Source organism: Equus przewalskii, chromosome 15, assembly GCF_037783145.1.
Source record: "Equus przewalskii isolate Varuska chromosome 15, EquPr2, whole genome shotgun sequence".
Taxonomy (NCBI): domain Eukaryota; kingdom Metazoa; phylum Chordata; class Mammalia; order Perissodactyla; family Equidae; genus Equus; species Equus przewalskii.
In genome coordinates, this window is record NC_091845.1 from 73,604,224 (window position 1) to 73,619,220 (window position 14,997).

The 14,997-nt window shown below is 39.3% G+C and overlaps 1 protein-coding gene across 5 annotated transcripts in view; it reads left to right on the plus strand.

Moving 5' to 3' along the window:
- Window positions 1-10,562, plus strand: part of NCK1 (NCK adaptor protein 1) — a 73,185-nt gene extending 62,623 nt beyond the window's left edge. For all 5 annotated transcript variants that reach the window (XM_070576147.1, XM_070576148.1, XM_070576152.1 and 2 more), the window contains 2 exons: window positions 7,099-7,811; window positions 9,880-10,562. In XM_070576147.1, coding sequence (XP_070432248.1) covers window positions 7,099-7,811; window positions 9,880-10,074 — 908 coding nt within the window. In that variant the 3' untranslated portion in view covers window positions 10,075-10,562. The remainder of the gene's footprint in view (window positions 1-7,098; window positions 7,812-9,879) is intronic.
- Window positions 10,563-14,997: the final 4,435 nt, after the last annotated feature.

A 14,997-nucleotide genomic window follows, 5' to 3' on the forward strand; every position in this document is an offset into this window, starting at 1 on the left:
TGCAATGAATTTCCCTCTTAGGACTGCCTTTGCTGTGTCCCAAATAATTTGGTACGGTGTGTTTTCATTTTCATTTGTCTCCAGATAATATTTGATTTCTTCTTTAATTTCTTCAACAATCCATTGTTTGTTCAGTAGCATGTTGTTTAGTCTCCACATTTTTGGCCCTTTCCCTGCTTTATTCTTGTAGTTGATTTCTAGTTTCATAGCATTGTGATCAGAAAAGATGCTTGATATTATTTCAACCCTCTTGAACTTATTGATGCTTGCTTTGTTTCCCAAGATATGGTCTATCCTTGAGAATGTTCCATGTGTGCTTGAGAAGAATGTGTAACCTGCTGTTTTTGGATGAAGTGTCCTATATATATCTATTAGGTCCATCTGATCTAATTTTTCATTTAATTCTATAATTTCCTTGTTGATTTTCTGTCTGGACAATCTGTCCATTGGTGTTAATGGGGTGTTGAGGTCCCCTACTATTATTGTATTGCTGTTGATGTCTCCTTTTAGTTTTGTTAATAGTTTCTTTATGACTTTTGGTGCTCCTGTGTTGGGTGTGTATATATTTATAAGTGTTATGTCATCTTGGTGGAGCCTCCCTTTTATCATTATATACTGCCCCTCTTTGTCTTTCTTTATCTGTTTTGCTTTGAAGTCTACTTTGTCTGATATAAGCATGGCAACACCTGCTTTCTTTTGTTCATTATTAGCTTGGAGTATTGTCTTCCATCCCTTCACTTTGAGTCTGTGTTTGTCTTTGGGGCTGAGGTGTGTTTCCTGGAGGCAGCATATTGTTGGATCTTGTTCTTTGATCCATCCTGCCACTCTGTGCCTTTTGATTGGAGAGTTCAGTCCATTCACGTTTAGAGTGATTATTGAAACGTGGGGGCCTACTGTTGCCATTTTATCACTTGTTTTCCAGTTCTTGTGCATTTTGTCCTGATGGAGAGCTGTTACTTTGTGTTATCGTCCTTCTGCTTATCTCCTTTGTTCTGGATTTTGTAACCCCTTTCCTTTTTTTGATTTTTCAGGAATGAGGTTCTTCCTGAGCATTTCTTGAAGAGGAGGTTTTGCGGCAATGAACTCCCTTAACTTTTGTTTATCTGGGAAAGTTTTTATTTCTCCATCCTATTTGAAGGATATTTTCACTGGGTAGAGTATTCTTGGCTGCAGGTTTTTGTCCTTCAGAGTTTTGAATATTTCATTCCAATCTCTTCTAGCCTGTAAGGTCTCTCCTGAGAAATCAGCTGATAGCCTTATGGGGTTTCCTTTGTAAGTTATTTTCTTCTGCCTGGCTGCCCTTAGGATTTTCTTTGTCATTGACCTTTGCTAGTTTCACTACTATATGCCTTGGGGTTGGTCTTCTTGCGTTAATAAAGTTTGGAGGTCTGTTGGCTTCTGTCACATGAAGTTCCATCTCTCTTCCCAAGTTTGGAAAGTTCTCAGCTATTATTTCTTTGAACAGGCCTTCCGCCCCCTTCTCCTTCTCTTCTCCCTCTGGTATACCTATAATTCTTATGTTGCATCTCCTAATTGAGTCGGATAATTCTCGGAGAGTTTATGCCTTTCTTTTTAGTCTTAGTTCTCTCTCCTCCTCTGTCTGCAGCATTTCTATATTCCTATCCTCCAAATTGCTAATTCTGTCCATCATATTATCGACCCTACTGTTCAGAGAGTCCAGATTTTTCTTAATCTCCTCCATTGTGTTCTTCATCTCCAGTATTTCTAATTGGTTCTTCTTTATAGTGTCAAGCTCTTTTGTGACATAGCTCCTGAACTCATTGAGTTGTCTATCTGAATTCTCTTTTAAGTCGTTGAGTTTTTTAATAATGGCAGTTTTGAAATCATCGTCATTTAGGTTATAGATTTCGTTGTCTTTGGGATTGTTCTCTGGGTGCTTATCATTTTCCTTCTGTTCTGGAGATTTAATATATTTTTTCATACTGCTTGATGGCGTGGATTTGTGCCTCTGCATAGAGATAGAGTTTAGTTGCTGCTTCCACTTGTTGCGACTGGTGTGGCGGGGGGGCGGGGGGGCGGGGGAGGCACCTGTTTAGACTGCACCAACCAGGAACCCTGTCAGCTGTTACTGACTGGACCTGGACCCCTCCTCGTAGTCACAGTGGTCCTGTGGGGTCCCTCGTCGGTTGTGGGGGCAATCGCAAGGGGGCCTCAGGCTGCTGGTGCCTACTGCTGCAGCCCACTTAGACGTGCTCCCTCCTTGTGGTCTGCAGCAGTGTTGTGGGCTTTCCCAGCAGCCAGGAGCAAGATCACCTGTAATCGCTGCTTTGTCCCTAACAGAGCCCACAAGATCACACTTGTCCACTATAGGTCCCAGCAGAGCTATGGGTATCTTCTGCAGTCTGTCGTTAGCTCACCTAGCTGTGCTGCCTTTGCCCCAGGGCCTTCTCGCCTTGCGATTGCCACTCGGGACCTCTCCACTAGTGCTGTGCAGAGGCTGTTGCTGAGGCTGCTGTAGAAACCTGGAGTTCCACCCTGGGCTACGTAGCCATTTCACCAGACCTCCATTCTGCCCCACTCCACTCTCACGGGATCTCTGGGAGACCCTTGCCTCGTCTGGGACACAGCCAGAGTCCGTGGGCTTGGCAGTGGCTTGTAAGCTGCTGCCTTGTGGGGAATTCTGCTCTAGGGAGCTTCCTGGTGTTCCGAATGCTGGACGGGGCCTCCCTGCCAATGGCGAGCAGAGGCCCTCCCTGCTGGGGGGGGGTGCGGGACCCTGGAGCATCCCCCCGGGCCGCAGAGCCGGGTGTTGGAGCTCCACCCAGTCCCCAAGCTCATCCATGGGAAGTCTGGGCACCCCCTGCACTGACCCCTGCGCCGGAGACTGTGAGCCCAGCAGCAGCTTGCGGTCTGGTGCCGTGCCGGGGAATCCACCCACCGGGAGCTTCCCTTTGTCCTGGATTCTGAGCGTGGCCTCCATGCTAATGGTGAGCAGAAGCTTTCCCTGCCGGGGAGTTGCAGGACCCCGGATCCCTCCCTCGTGCCGCAGAGCCAGGCGCTGGAGCTCCAACTGTGTCTCCAAGCACGTCTACGGGAAGTCCGGGCACCCCCTGCACCAACCCATGCGCCGGAGACCGTGAGCCCAGCAGCAGCTTGCGGTCTGGTGCCGTGCCGGGGAATCCGCCCACTGGGAGCTTCCCTGTGTCCTGGATTCTGGGCGTGGCCTCCCTGCTAATGGCAAGCAGAGGCTTTCCCTGCTGGGGAGGTGCGGGACCCCGGAGCCTACCCCCGTGCCGCAGAGCCATGTGCTGGAGCTCCAACTGTGTCCCCAAGCATGTCTACAGGAAGTCCGGGTGCCCCCTGCACCGACCCGTGCGCTGGAAATCGTGAGAAATTAACAGAATTTTTTTTTTTTGATTTTTTTTTAAAGATTTTATTTTTCCTTTTTCTCCCCAAAGCCCTCTGGTACACAGTTGTATGCTTTTAGTTGTGGGTCCTTCTGCTTGTGGCATGTGGGATGCCACCTCAGCATGGCCTGACAAGTGGTGCCATGTCTGTGCCCAGGATCCAAACTGGCAAAACCCTGGGCCACCGAAGCGGAGTGCGCGAACTTAACCACTGGGCTGTGGGGCCGGCCCCTAATATAACTTTTTAGCAATCAAGTTTTAATTAATACAAACTTAGTTTCAATAGTATACAAAATTCTATTCCTTTACAGTTCCATCTTTATACATTGTGTGCCCATTAACGTAGATTTGAAATTGTTGTTTTATACACTTGTATCTTCAATCATACAGGGAAAAAAGAGGACTTGTAAGCGAAAAATGTAACACTACTGGTTTTCTATTTACAAATGTGGCTACCTTTACCACTGTTGTTTATTTCCTCTTAGGACTTCCAGTTACTGTTTAGTATCCTTTCCTTTCAGCCTGGAGGACTCCTTGGAGCACTTGTTGTAGCATGGGTCTAGTGTGACACACTCCTTCAGTTTTTGTTTGTTTGGGAGTGTCTTAATTTCTCCTTCAGTTTGAGGGACAGTTTTGCTATTACAGAATTCTCGATTGACAGTTTGTCTTTCAGCATCAGATTCTACCCCTCCATAGGGTTCGTTGTTGCATCTTATTGTGGGTGATGGTTGTTTGCTTGTTTAGTGACCTTTCTAAAATATCTTTGTAAAGTCTATATTCTTTGTCACGTGTGGCCACTGAAGTCGGTGTTCTGTTTGCTTAGCTGTCAGCTGGTGTTTTGACAGAGTTTCCTTAAATAACTGGAACCAGAGGAAAAAGAAAAAAATACTTTTTCAACACTTAGCCAGGCCATTTACAACTATGCCTTAGCCTTCACTTACTGCTTCTTCAGAGCCTGAAAGTCAGCCAGAAGCAAAAGCATAGGGTCTTCTAAGACCTTCCCTGAGCATGTGTCCAGCCCTGGCTATGGGTGTGGCCTTCTTGATTCTCTGTTATACACAGGTGCTTTTAAAAGCCCTTATTTCCCCACTTATATCCTTTCCCCAATTTTTTCTTCCCAGAGTTTTTAATCTGTCTGTTCCTCATCCCAATTATTGTCCTTTGCCCCAGGCTTCTGCGTCAGTCAAATACTTTTAGCAAGAGACACCCTAGCCCTGAGAATGCTCCAAGTTGGTTGAGACCAAGGCAAGCCATTGTGCTGGTCCTTCAGGTAGCTGCCAGACAGCTTTAAACCCACAATCACAATTCTTTAAGAATAAGATCTGTATTGCTTCCTCTGGGGTTAGGAGTGCATGTTGCTGTCCTCACAGCCACCACTGATTTGGGATGTAAGAGATGGTAGGCAGGCAACTTAAAATGCTCTCTTACTACAAAGTAGCAGCTTCTTTCTTCACTAAGCCTTGCTCTAGTTTTTGTAAATTTTTTACTAGATTCCAGAGTTCTGCAAAAGTTGATTCTGACAGTATTCTCCAGTTTATTAATTACTTTTTTTGGAGGGATAAAACCCTAGAGTTCCCTACTCTGCCAGAAATCCTGGTGTTGGGATTTTTCAGGATGATGATACCATTAACCAGAAGTAAGGAAATTGGGAGGGAAGGAGTTGATTTACGGATATGGGAGAGGTTATTTTTATTTAGACATGGGTATTGTATTTGAGGTGCTGATAGTACAGTCTGTAGATGTCTGGTGACAATTGGAATTGTAGTGCTTGAATCCCAGAAAGAGCTGAGAGCTGTGAAGAGACCTTGCAACTGTCTTGTCTACACAGAAGATATGGAAAATAAAAATCTATGGTTTCCTTGAAGTAGAGGGGAAGTCCAAGCATGGCATCTTGGGAAACACTTTCAACTAAGGAATCATTCACTTATCCGTTCAGGAAACATTCCTTTGTTCCCACTACTAGTGTGGATACTTGCTAAGTGCTGGAGATACAAGGCAGTAAGATCCAGTTTTCTGCCCTCAGGAAGCTCACTCTTTCATTAAGGATGATGGAGAAGTGAACAAATATAGTGCAATTTTATAACAAGGTTTAGAGGAGCCCAGGCAGAGGCACACAAGAATATTTAAACAGGTCAGTAGGGAAAACAGGAGACTCTTAGGGACGTTAAAGAAGGAGAAAATGATGGAGCCAGTAATCTATGATCTTGGTTGGTGCAGAGAGAGTTTGAAAAGACTAAGGGCTCCAAAAGGTACTGATTTGGCAGTAAAGAGATGACACAGTTTTCACAAGTTTTGCTTGAGTACTTTTGGTAGAATGGTGGAGAGACAGGACCACCTTATAAGGAGTTAGAAGTGAGTGGTGAAAAAGTTGAAGGAAAAAAAGAAGACCACTTTTTAAAGAATAGTGTAGTTTAAAAGAGGTAGCAGAATCAAGTAATTTTATTTTGGAATAGAAGCGATCTGAGTGTGTTTTTAGACAATAGGTAGGAGGAAAACAAGGATGGCCAAGAGTCCCAAAAGAGGGAGAAAAATAGTGTTAAGAAAACAGGAGGATCAAAGGTTGGAAAACTGGGTGAAGAAAAAGAATGAGGGTAATGAGAAAGAGTTTTGAGGTAGAAGGTATTTGAGAAATGTTACCTAGGAATACGTCAGTTTTCTTGGCACAAATAGAGCAAAAAATCATGTGCTAAGAAATAAGAAGCAGTGAAAATGCCTGATTGCAGTTGATGTAGCATACATGTATAATAATATTGCCATTTAGTCATTTTCTCATTTCTTTCAACAAATATATTTTAGGCATCTAGTATGTACTGAGTACCATATGAGAGCCTTGGGCTTATATCCATGAACAGAGGAAATAAGAATCCCTGCCCTTGTTGTGGACCTGACATGTGAATGGGATGAGGGGAGACAAGTAGATAATATATTGTTTTAAAATAAACATGAGGTAAATAGAGCAACCTGTGTCTGGGAACTAAGGAAGCAAATGGGAGGATTACCCAGACCTAATTACAGTTTTATCTTGCATCTCAAGTTGTAATTTAAGTGTTTGTTTTATACAGCTAATTGTAGACTCTAGGTTAATAAAGTAAGACAAGAATATGGGTGTGGTGGAGCCTTTATGTACTTTTCTTGTAGATATGAGAGAAATAATCTATATTTACATTTAAGAGAAAATTCATTAATTTAGGACAACCTTTTAATTATGTTATACAGTTATTTCAGGGCCTTAGAAAAGATGAGAAGGTAAACTTTTATATAATAACTGCAGTTAAGTGTTTAGTTATGAAAAGAGATTTTGTGAAGGGGGTCAAAAGTACAAACTTCTAGTTATAAAATAATAGGTCATGGGGATATAGAAAGAAAAATTTATCTAAGTTTGAAGGCTTAAAAGAACTACAGAGTTGAAGATCCTTTTTTTTTTTTACAGATTTTTTTTTTTCCTTTTTCTCCCCAAAGCTCCCAGTACATAGTTGTATATTCTTTGTTGTGGGTCCTTCTAGTTGTGGCATGTGGGACGCTGCCTCAGCGTGGTCTGATGAGCAGTGCCATGTCCGCGCCCAGGATTCGAACCAACGAAACACTGGGCCGCCTGCAGCAGAGCGCATGAACTTAACCACTCGGCCACGGGGCCAGCCGCTGAAGATCCTTTTTTAGTAATGAAGAAATTGTTTTTTTTGGTTATCATTGGACTATATGCTCTTTTCATTACCCCTTTTTATTTAAACAGGCATTGGAAAAGTGAAAAGAAAGCCTAGTGTGCCAGATTCTGCATCTCCTGCTGATGATAGCTTTGTTGACCCAGGGGAACGTCTCTATGACCTCAACATGCCTGCTTATGTGAAATTTAACTATATGGCAGAGCGAGAGGATGAATTGTCGTTGATAAAAGGAACGAAGGTGATCGTCATGGAGAAATGCAGTGATGGGTGGTGGCGGGGTAGCTACAATGGACAAGTTGGATGGTTCCCTTCAAACTACGTAACTGAGGAAGGTGACAGCCCTTTGGGTGACCATGTAGGTTCTCTGTCAGAGAAATTAGCAGCAGTCGTCAGTAACCTAAACACTGGGCAAGTGTTGCATGTGGTACAGGCTCTTTACCCATTCAGCTCATCCAATGATGAAGAACTTAATTTTGAGAAAGGAGATGTAATGGATGTTATTGAAAAACCTGAAAATGACCCTGAGTGGTGGAAATGCAGGAAGATCAATGGAACGGTTGGTCTGGTGCCTAAAAACTACGTTACCATTATGCAGAATAATCCATTAACCTCAGGTTTGGAACCATCACCTCCACAGTGTGATTACATTAGGCCTTCACTCACTGGAAAGTTTGCTGGCAATCCATGGTATTATGGGAAAGTCACCAGGCATCAAGCAGAAATGGCATTAAACGAAAGAGGGCATGAAGGTGATTTCCTCATTCGTGATAGTGAATCTTCGGTAAGTTGATTTTCAAAGGTAAATGGAAGTAGAGCTCTCTCGTTATTAAAAACAGTAAATAGAAGATTGGAGAGGTTAAGTGGCTTCCCTAAAATTAACCAGGTGGTAAACTGGGACATGGGTATAAATGTTCTGAAGCTAAAGTCGATGTTCTTTCCAACTATATTTATTTTCACTAAAACATAGCCCTAGCAGTGATACTACACTGGATTATTTGGCCTTGTCTGGTTTGGTTGGTTTTGCCTTCCTGAAATAATTTTCTGTTGCATTAAACTGAAAAATTGTGAAAATTGAGCACGGGCTTCTTCATTGAGAGTAGAGCAATGCAGTAGCCTAAACTGGGAAAACATTTCTTACATTGCATATTGGATGCACCATCATCCTTATAATAAAGGAAATCCCAAATTTAAAAAATTGATATTTAAGTTACTTCATAAATTAGTTGTTTGGAAGTTGGAAATATACTTTCATTATGTACCTCAAAAATCTATTTTAACACTCACTATATTTGAAATGCATTTGCAAGAAAAGATAAATTCTATTCTAATACTAGTAAAACAATAAAACTATAAAATCATAAAAATTGAATGAGAAAATTATGTGAGCACTTTTGGAGTACCATCTAGGATATTAGAATTTGATGATACTCCTTTCTCTTAAAAATGGCCTTTATTTTTCCTTGATAAAGGATACCACTACTTTTCAAATCTTGGTTAGTGATTGGCTTTGTGTGTATGTAGTTGTACAAAAATGAATGTGTGATTGTACAAAAGGTTGAAAAGGAAGAACACCTGTCAGTGTGAGTGGTATGTGTGTATATATAAGAGAGGGAGAGAGGAAAGAAGAGGAGAGACTAAGACTAATTGGACTGTCCAATGTGAAGTTCAGGAAATGGGGCCTGTACAAAACCCCTCAGGAAGAGCAGGTGGTTGATGATAGTGAAGAGTGATGGGAGTTGTTTTCTGTTAGATGCTGACCTGGCCCTGCTTTCCAGGACAAGCAGTGGGCAGTGGGTTTGGAAGGGAGTGACCTTGGAGTGGGTGGTAAAGTAACCATAAGTATGGGATGTTCCCAAGAAGCCTGCTGTTTGAAATTTTGGCAGTAACTGTATAAAAAGAGGCTTCTGGGGTTGATATAGACAATTCAAAAGAGAGTTTAAGTTAAAAAAAAAAAAATGCTAGGAAAGTAACTTGATTGCAGAATACTGTGTATTTTCTTATGTGTAATTGAGCATAGACTTTAGCCAAAATATATCATCATTTTTAGCAGTAGAATTTTTAAAGTAGAGATCTCAAACAGGCATATTTTGTTTGACCTGCACGTTTTTTAAACATTTGAATTCATTGTCAGTATTTAAATATTGGGAGATTTATTATAAGAATTCAGATGTCAGGCTTCCTTTTTAAAATTGGAAGGCCTGTCAACATTGAGCTCATATTCCCACAAGGCAACAGTCACAACTAAGTGGCCACTTCCTTTAGACTGGCCATGCATTGTTGTTTCCTCTATCTGTCCACCCTGTCACTTGTTTACTTTTTTTTTTTTTTGGCCTCTTGTAGGCATTTGAGTTTACGACCCTTCATTAGTGCTTACATTAATTCTCATTTTTGTGTCCTTCATCTTTGAGGATTCAGAGTATTATCTCAGCTCCTCTATAAGTACTGTTAGCTGCTAAATGAAAAGAGGTGGATGTCTTGGGTTTTCTCATGAGTCTCCAGTAGTCGGACTGCAGAGAAGGTAGCTCTTGTGCTTCCGATGTTAAACCAGAGAATTTGCCGTGGGTGTTAGGGAGAGCATATTAGTCAAGAGACTTTGGGGTCTGGCTGCTTTGGTTTGGATCCTGGCTCTGTTGTTAGCTAGATGGAATGATCCTCAATACCTTAGCTTCTCTCAGCCTTGATTTTATCATAAAATGGGTTTATTTTGAGGCATAAAGGAGATAATCTCTATAAATAATTTAGCACAGTGCCTACTACTAAGTGCTCAAATTTTAGCTGTTAGTGTTTAATATAAAAATGCTAATAGATGTCTTTCAAAATGTTAACCTTACATGTTTTTTCTCTTTTAGCCAAATGATTTCTCAGTATCACTAAAAGCACAAGGGAAGAACAAGCATTTTAAAGTCCAACTAAAAGAGACTGTCTACTGCATTGGGCAGCGTAAATTCAGCACCATGGAAGAACTTGTAGAACATTACAAAAAGGCACCAATTTTTACAAGTGAACAAGGGGAAAAATTATATCTTATCAAGCATTTATCATGATACTGCTGACCAGAAGTGACTGCTACACAGCTGTGATTCGTCATGTAGTTGAAGACTGAGAAAATGCCAGTCCAGTCATACTTGATTGGAAATTCCTGTTTCTAACTCTATGTGAGGATTGACTATAATACATAAGTATTTTTATTATAACTCAGCCCATACATATATACTACATATGCAAAGCATCTGCATAGAGCAATTCCTTATCCTTGGTGTTCAGTTTTATTGTTTTCTTTGCTGTTTTTCTGTTTGCTTCTAATGTTATGGTTTTATATTTTGAAAAAATGATGCAGATCAAAAGTCTTTATATGGAAAAATTTCTTTATTGCCTTTATTTTCTTGTAAGGGCACCATGTTAGTCACTTTTGCAATGGTTTCTCTTCATATAAAATTATATCAATATATGACATATGCTAAAATAAATTTCTTGGAGAGTGTTAATCTTTTCTGTGACTAAATAGCAATAATAAATGGAAAATTGGAAATTATTTTCAGGTATTGTATTTGTCACAAGCCATTGTAAATATCGAGTATGTTGTGTCTGCCATTATTTAAAAAATGCATTCATTGTCTTCGATGTAAAGCAAAACAAATGGGAATAGGTTAGAAAACATACCTTGTACAATTTTAATTTACAACTGTTGGAAACAAAAATCTCTAAATTTCTAAGAATTTCTTTTGGTGCTTCTCTCACCTAGTTATTCAAGAGAACAGAGCAGTCTCTGAGATATGTAGCTTTTCAAACTAAATGGATGCTCTAGTGTTATTTTTTTCCCTAGTGTTATTTTACCAAAGCATCTTGTATTAGGATACGTTACATCTGTGCCAATGTGAAAAAAGCTATGGCCAAGTTTTGGGGAAAGAGGAGGCAATGAGATACTTGGTTTCTCGCTATCCCAAAATGTGAATAATTATCGGGCATAGTATTTCTATGATTTTCATTTCCCCCTTTCAGCTTTGAGTTTTGTTGACTGGGACACTAAAATTCATGTATACCTGAGGAAAAGATGGGATGTACTCATGGTTAGAGACAATCGTTTTTAAAATCTTATTTTTGCAGGTGCTTCTATTATGTTTTTGTTTACCAAACAGAAGTTTGGTTGTATGGATGAGAGACTACTATAGGTCACAGAAGAAAAACAAGTGTGTTTTATAGTCACAGCTTTCCCCTCCATTATTAATTCTGGAGGTTTAAATTTAAGCAAAGTAACCTTCAATATTTTAATTGAAAATACTAATTAAAACCACGTAACTTAGTAAATGGTAGAAAGTCATATATTTTCAAAAATTTCTCCAATGCTGCTTGAGCAAATGAATGTTCCCCTTCCTTAGTATGTTATAAACAGACATTTAGTATGCCAGAATTACTGATTTATAATTGAAGTCATCTAATTCATGAGGTTTTTGTTTTTTGTGTTTTTACAATTTGTTTTATTATAAATTTTTTTTATTCTTTAAATCTTAAAATCATTTAAAGACTTATGTTGCCACTGGGTGGCAGCCCTGGCTTCTTCCACTGAGCAACAGAAGTCAGCAAATAGGATTAAGATATTGATGCACAGTTTTTCATCTTCATTACACCTGCTTTTAAAGCCGTTTAGGTCATATTCATTATCTTTCTCAGTCCCCCTTTGTTTATTAAGATGATTATTAATAGATAAGTTTAATGGAAAGAAAAGTCATGTATGCTTACCTTTTTTGCTGTAAAATCACTTGAATATAAATTGAAGAAAATAGTTTTAAAGTGGTTGTAAAATGACTAGGTAGTAAACATCTTTGCATTTGATTTTAAACAAACATTTGATGATACTTTCTCTTTGTTCTTCATCTCGTGTTTTTTCCCCAGTATTCCTTATTTTTAAAAAATGGATGTTTGTTTTAAAAAAAGGAGCAATTAATGCCTTGTATCTCAGACATGAGCTAACCCCACTGAGCAGCAATGTTAAGGATTTTGAGAAAGTAGCTAGGAATGGAGTAGCACTGGAAGCAGAAGGCATATTTCTTTGCCGTAATTAGATTTATAATAACTAGAGAGTCCCCAGATAGCCCATGTGTGCCAATTATATCTGTTGTGTACTCTTCTTACTAGGGAATGAAAACCTCACTGGGAACTACTTAAGTTTGTACTTCAACACTTTATCAGCTTTTTAAAAGTCTTAAACCAATCCTTAGACCAATGGCTATTTTTATAAGCATGAATTTTACTTGAAGCAATTTTCTTAAGAACTAGAACAACCTTACAAAACATCTACATAGCTATATAGTAGCAGGATTTGTATGAGAAACCAGGTTTCCTTATTTATTCCCAGCCTGGTATACTTTGTATCATGACACGTTGCCCTCTGTGTGCTTGTTTTTAGACTAGGAGGAGAGTCCTGGAAAGAGCAGTATTATAGAAATTTTCTTCCTCATGTGAGGAGATGCTTAGCTGTCAATTTAAATACATGTAACACACATAACCCTGCCCAATCCACTGCTACAAAGATTCTCCAAAACCTTGGAAGAGAGTTTTTCAGAACTTTATATAAGCTCAGCAATGAAACCTATTGCTGGTCTGTTACTTGGTCATAAATCCTTAGTGTTCAATTGAACATATATTCACACATATATATTACACATCTTTCACTATACACAGTAACACAGACACCTGGCCCTGTTAAAGACAGTGTGTCACGATACATCACTAAACAAAATAGGAAAGATAAGTGCAATCCATTGCCATTGCTGGAAGAGTAAAAAGGCCTAGTGGGTGAACATCTTGGGTTGTTAAAATAAGGTCATCCTCAGAGATACATGGCACATGAATTATCTCCAGCTTTAATGTTCTAATTCTATCATCTAGTCCAGAGATTGCAAAGAAGCAGGGCCATTACTGTGTAAGTAACTGTCAGAATTAGGAAAAGGCACCTCTTCCCCCCAGGAAGCCCAGCCCCTTTTCTTGTTGAGAAGTCCGAATGTCACCACCACCACTCCCCCAACCCCCTGTCTTGGCCAGGTGCCCTTTTCAGGATACCACCAAATAGGAATACAGTTCAACTCATACAGTGCTTAAAAAAGTAATTGTTAACATTTAGAAATTGGAGGATTTCACATAAAATTCAGAGTTCTAGTTTCCCCTCAAAAATGAGAAGTGGACAACACTCGAGTTGAATTCCTGCAAGGCAACCATCACATTATTTTTGTCCCCTTACTTTTACCAATGCACATGGTAAAAAAAAAAATTTCAATGTAAAAAAGTCTCCTTCACAGCTCTTATCTCCCTAGTTCACATCTCCAAATGCAGTTACTGTTACTCCCTGTTTTTCCTGTAACATGGAGAGTTGTCGATACAGAATCTGAAAACTTTCGTTTTTCAGAAACACTTCAGATGCAATGTCCAAATCAATAAATTAGGAATGTAGCATTACAGCATACAAATTAACTTCTCTAATTTAATATTTTCCTAGAAGATAAGGGGGTCCTTTGTAGTCTTATATTTATATGGATCTTTTAACTATTTCCAAATGGTTTCACAGCTGTAGTCACTTCTTCCTTTAAAGGACATTTGATACAGGATAGATGACACCCTCTTTTTATATTCTGAATAGCATCCAGTGGACTTTTTAAAAAAATGGCACATTACTGCTTCTGGGGAAAACTATTTGATTCTGTTGCAAGGCAAAGTAGGAGGCTCTTCTGATAAGCTGGTTCTATTGGTTTAGCAAGTTTATATGACTCAACTCTCATCTTCTAAACACTGATCAGCATGCTATGCGTACTCCACTTCCACACCCTGATTTCTTGCTGTTAGGTGACTTAAATAAAGTGACCCAGGAGCTGAAATATATCTTTCTAGTTTACTAACTGGGTGTTCATTTCATCTGAAACAGTTTGCTGAGACTTGTTTGTTTAATGAGTAGAACCTAAATTGAGCATGGTGATGTTTTGAAGGGCAGGAAAATTATTATTGAAGAGCAGTTATTGTCGGCCATGTTCACAGAGGTAAATGTTTTAAACCAAAGTGTCTTTTTGAGACTATGTTTGCAGGCCAGAACATGTTCATTATCTCAAATATTTCAGAATTGACCTGATGCCTACAATGGCTTAGCAAAAACTTTACCTACTGGACTGACTAATTTTTAAATATTTCCACTCAAATTACTTTTTAAACTGTTTTTAAAGCTCACAGGAAAGCTGGTCTCAGCCTTTTGGAATAATGTTGCAAATTTTATTTGTAGTTACAGCTACAGAACACAAAGAAAAAGAGTACTCAGTTTCCTATTTACATTTTTTTTGTACCTTATGGAATGATAATGACTTTCAAACAGGAAAACATTATAAATAGACAATTAAAAATAGACATCTAAAATAGTTAAGATACTTGCTTTAAATAAATCTCTGGGCTCAGATAATTTATATCTTAGACTATGTAGAAAATTTGCAGATAGCCTTTGGGAAATTATGGAAACGGGACCCAGAATGTGACAAGTCTTGTCTATTTTAGGCCACGCACAGGAGTGGTTATTAAATTGGTATTTTTTGCACCCTTGGGGAAGAAATTAGTAATCCCTGAATAAGCATGTCTTTTCCAGGAACAAGTAATGACAAACTTTTAGTTGTTTTGATATGTTTTCTAGACTATAGATAAGGGAGATGTTATAGAAAACAAATACTGACTTCATCAGGACATATGCTAATCACTTGCTGTCAAGATGAAAAAAAAAATTTTCGAACTGTTATCTATATGCTGATGGTAGTGTCTGTGTTTACATAGCTTTTAGAGATATTTATCCATCATCCAACCATCCAACCAACTCACCTCAGATATTTGATTGCTCAGGTGCCAAGCTATTCTAACCCAGCTATATGATAGTGAACAAAATGGGCAAAGTTGTCCAAAAGCTGTCATCAAACTTACATTTCTAGTGATGTAATGCTTAATGG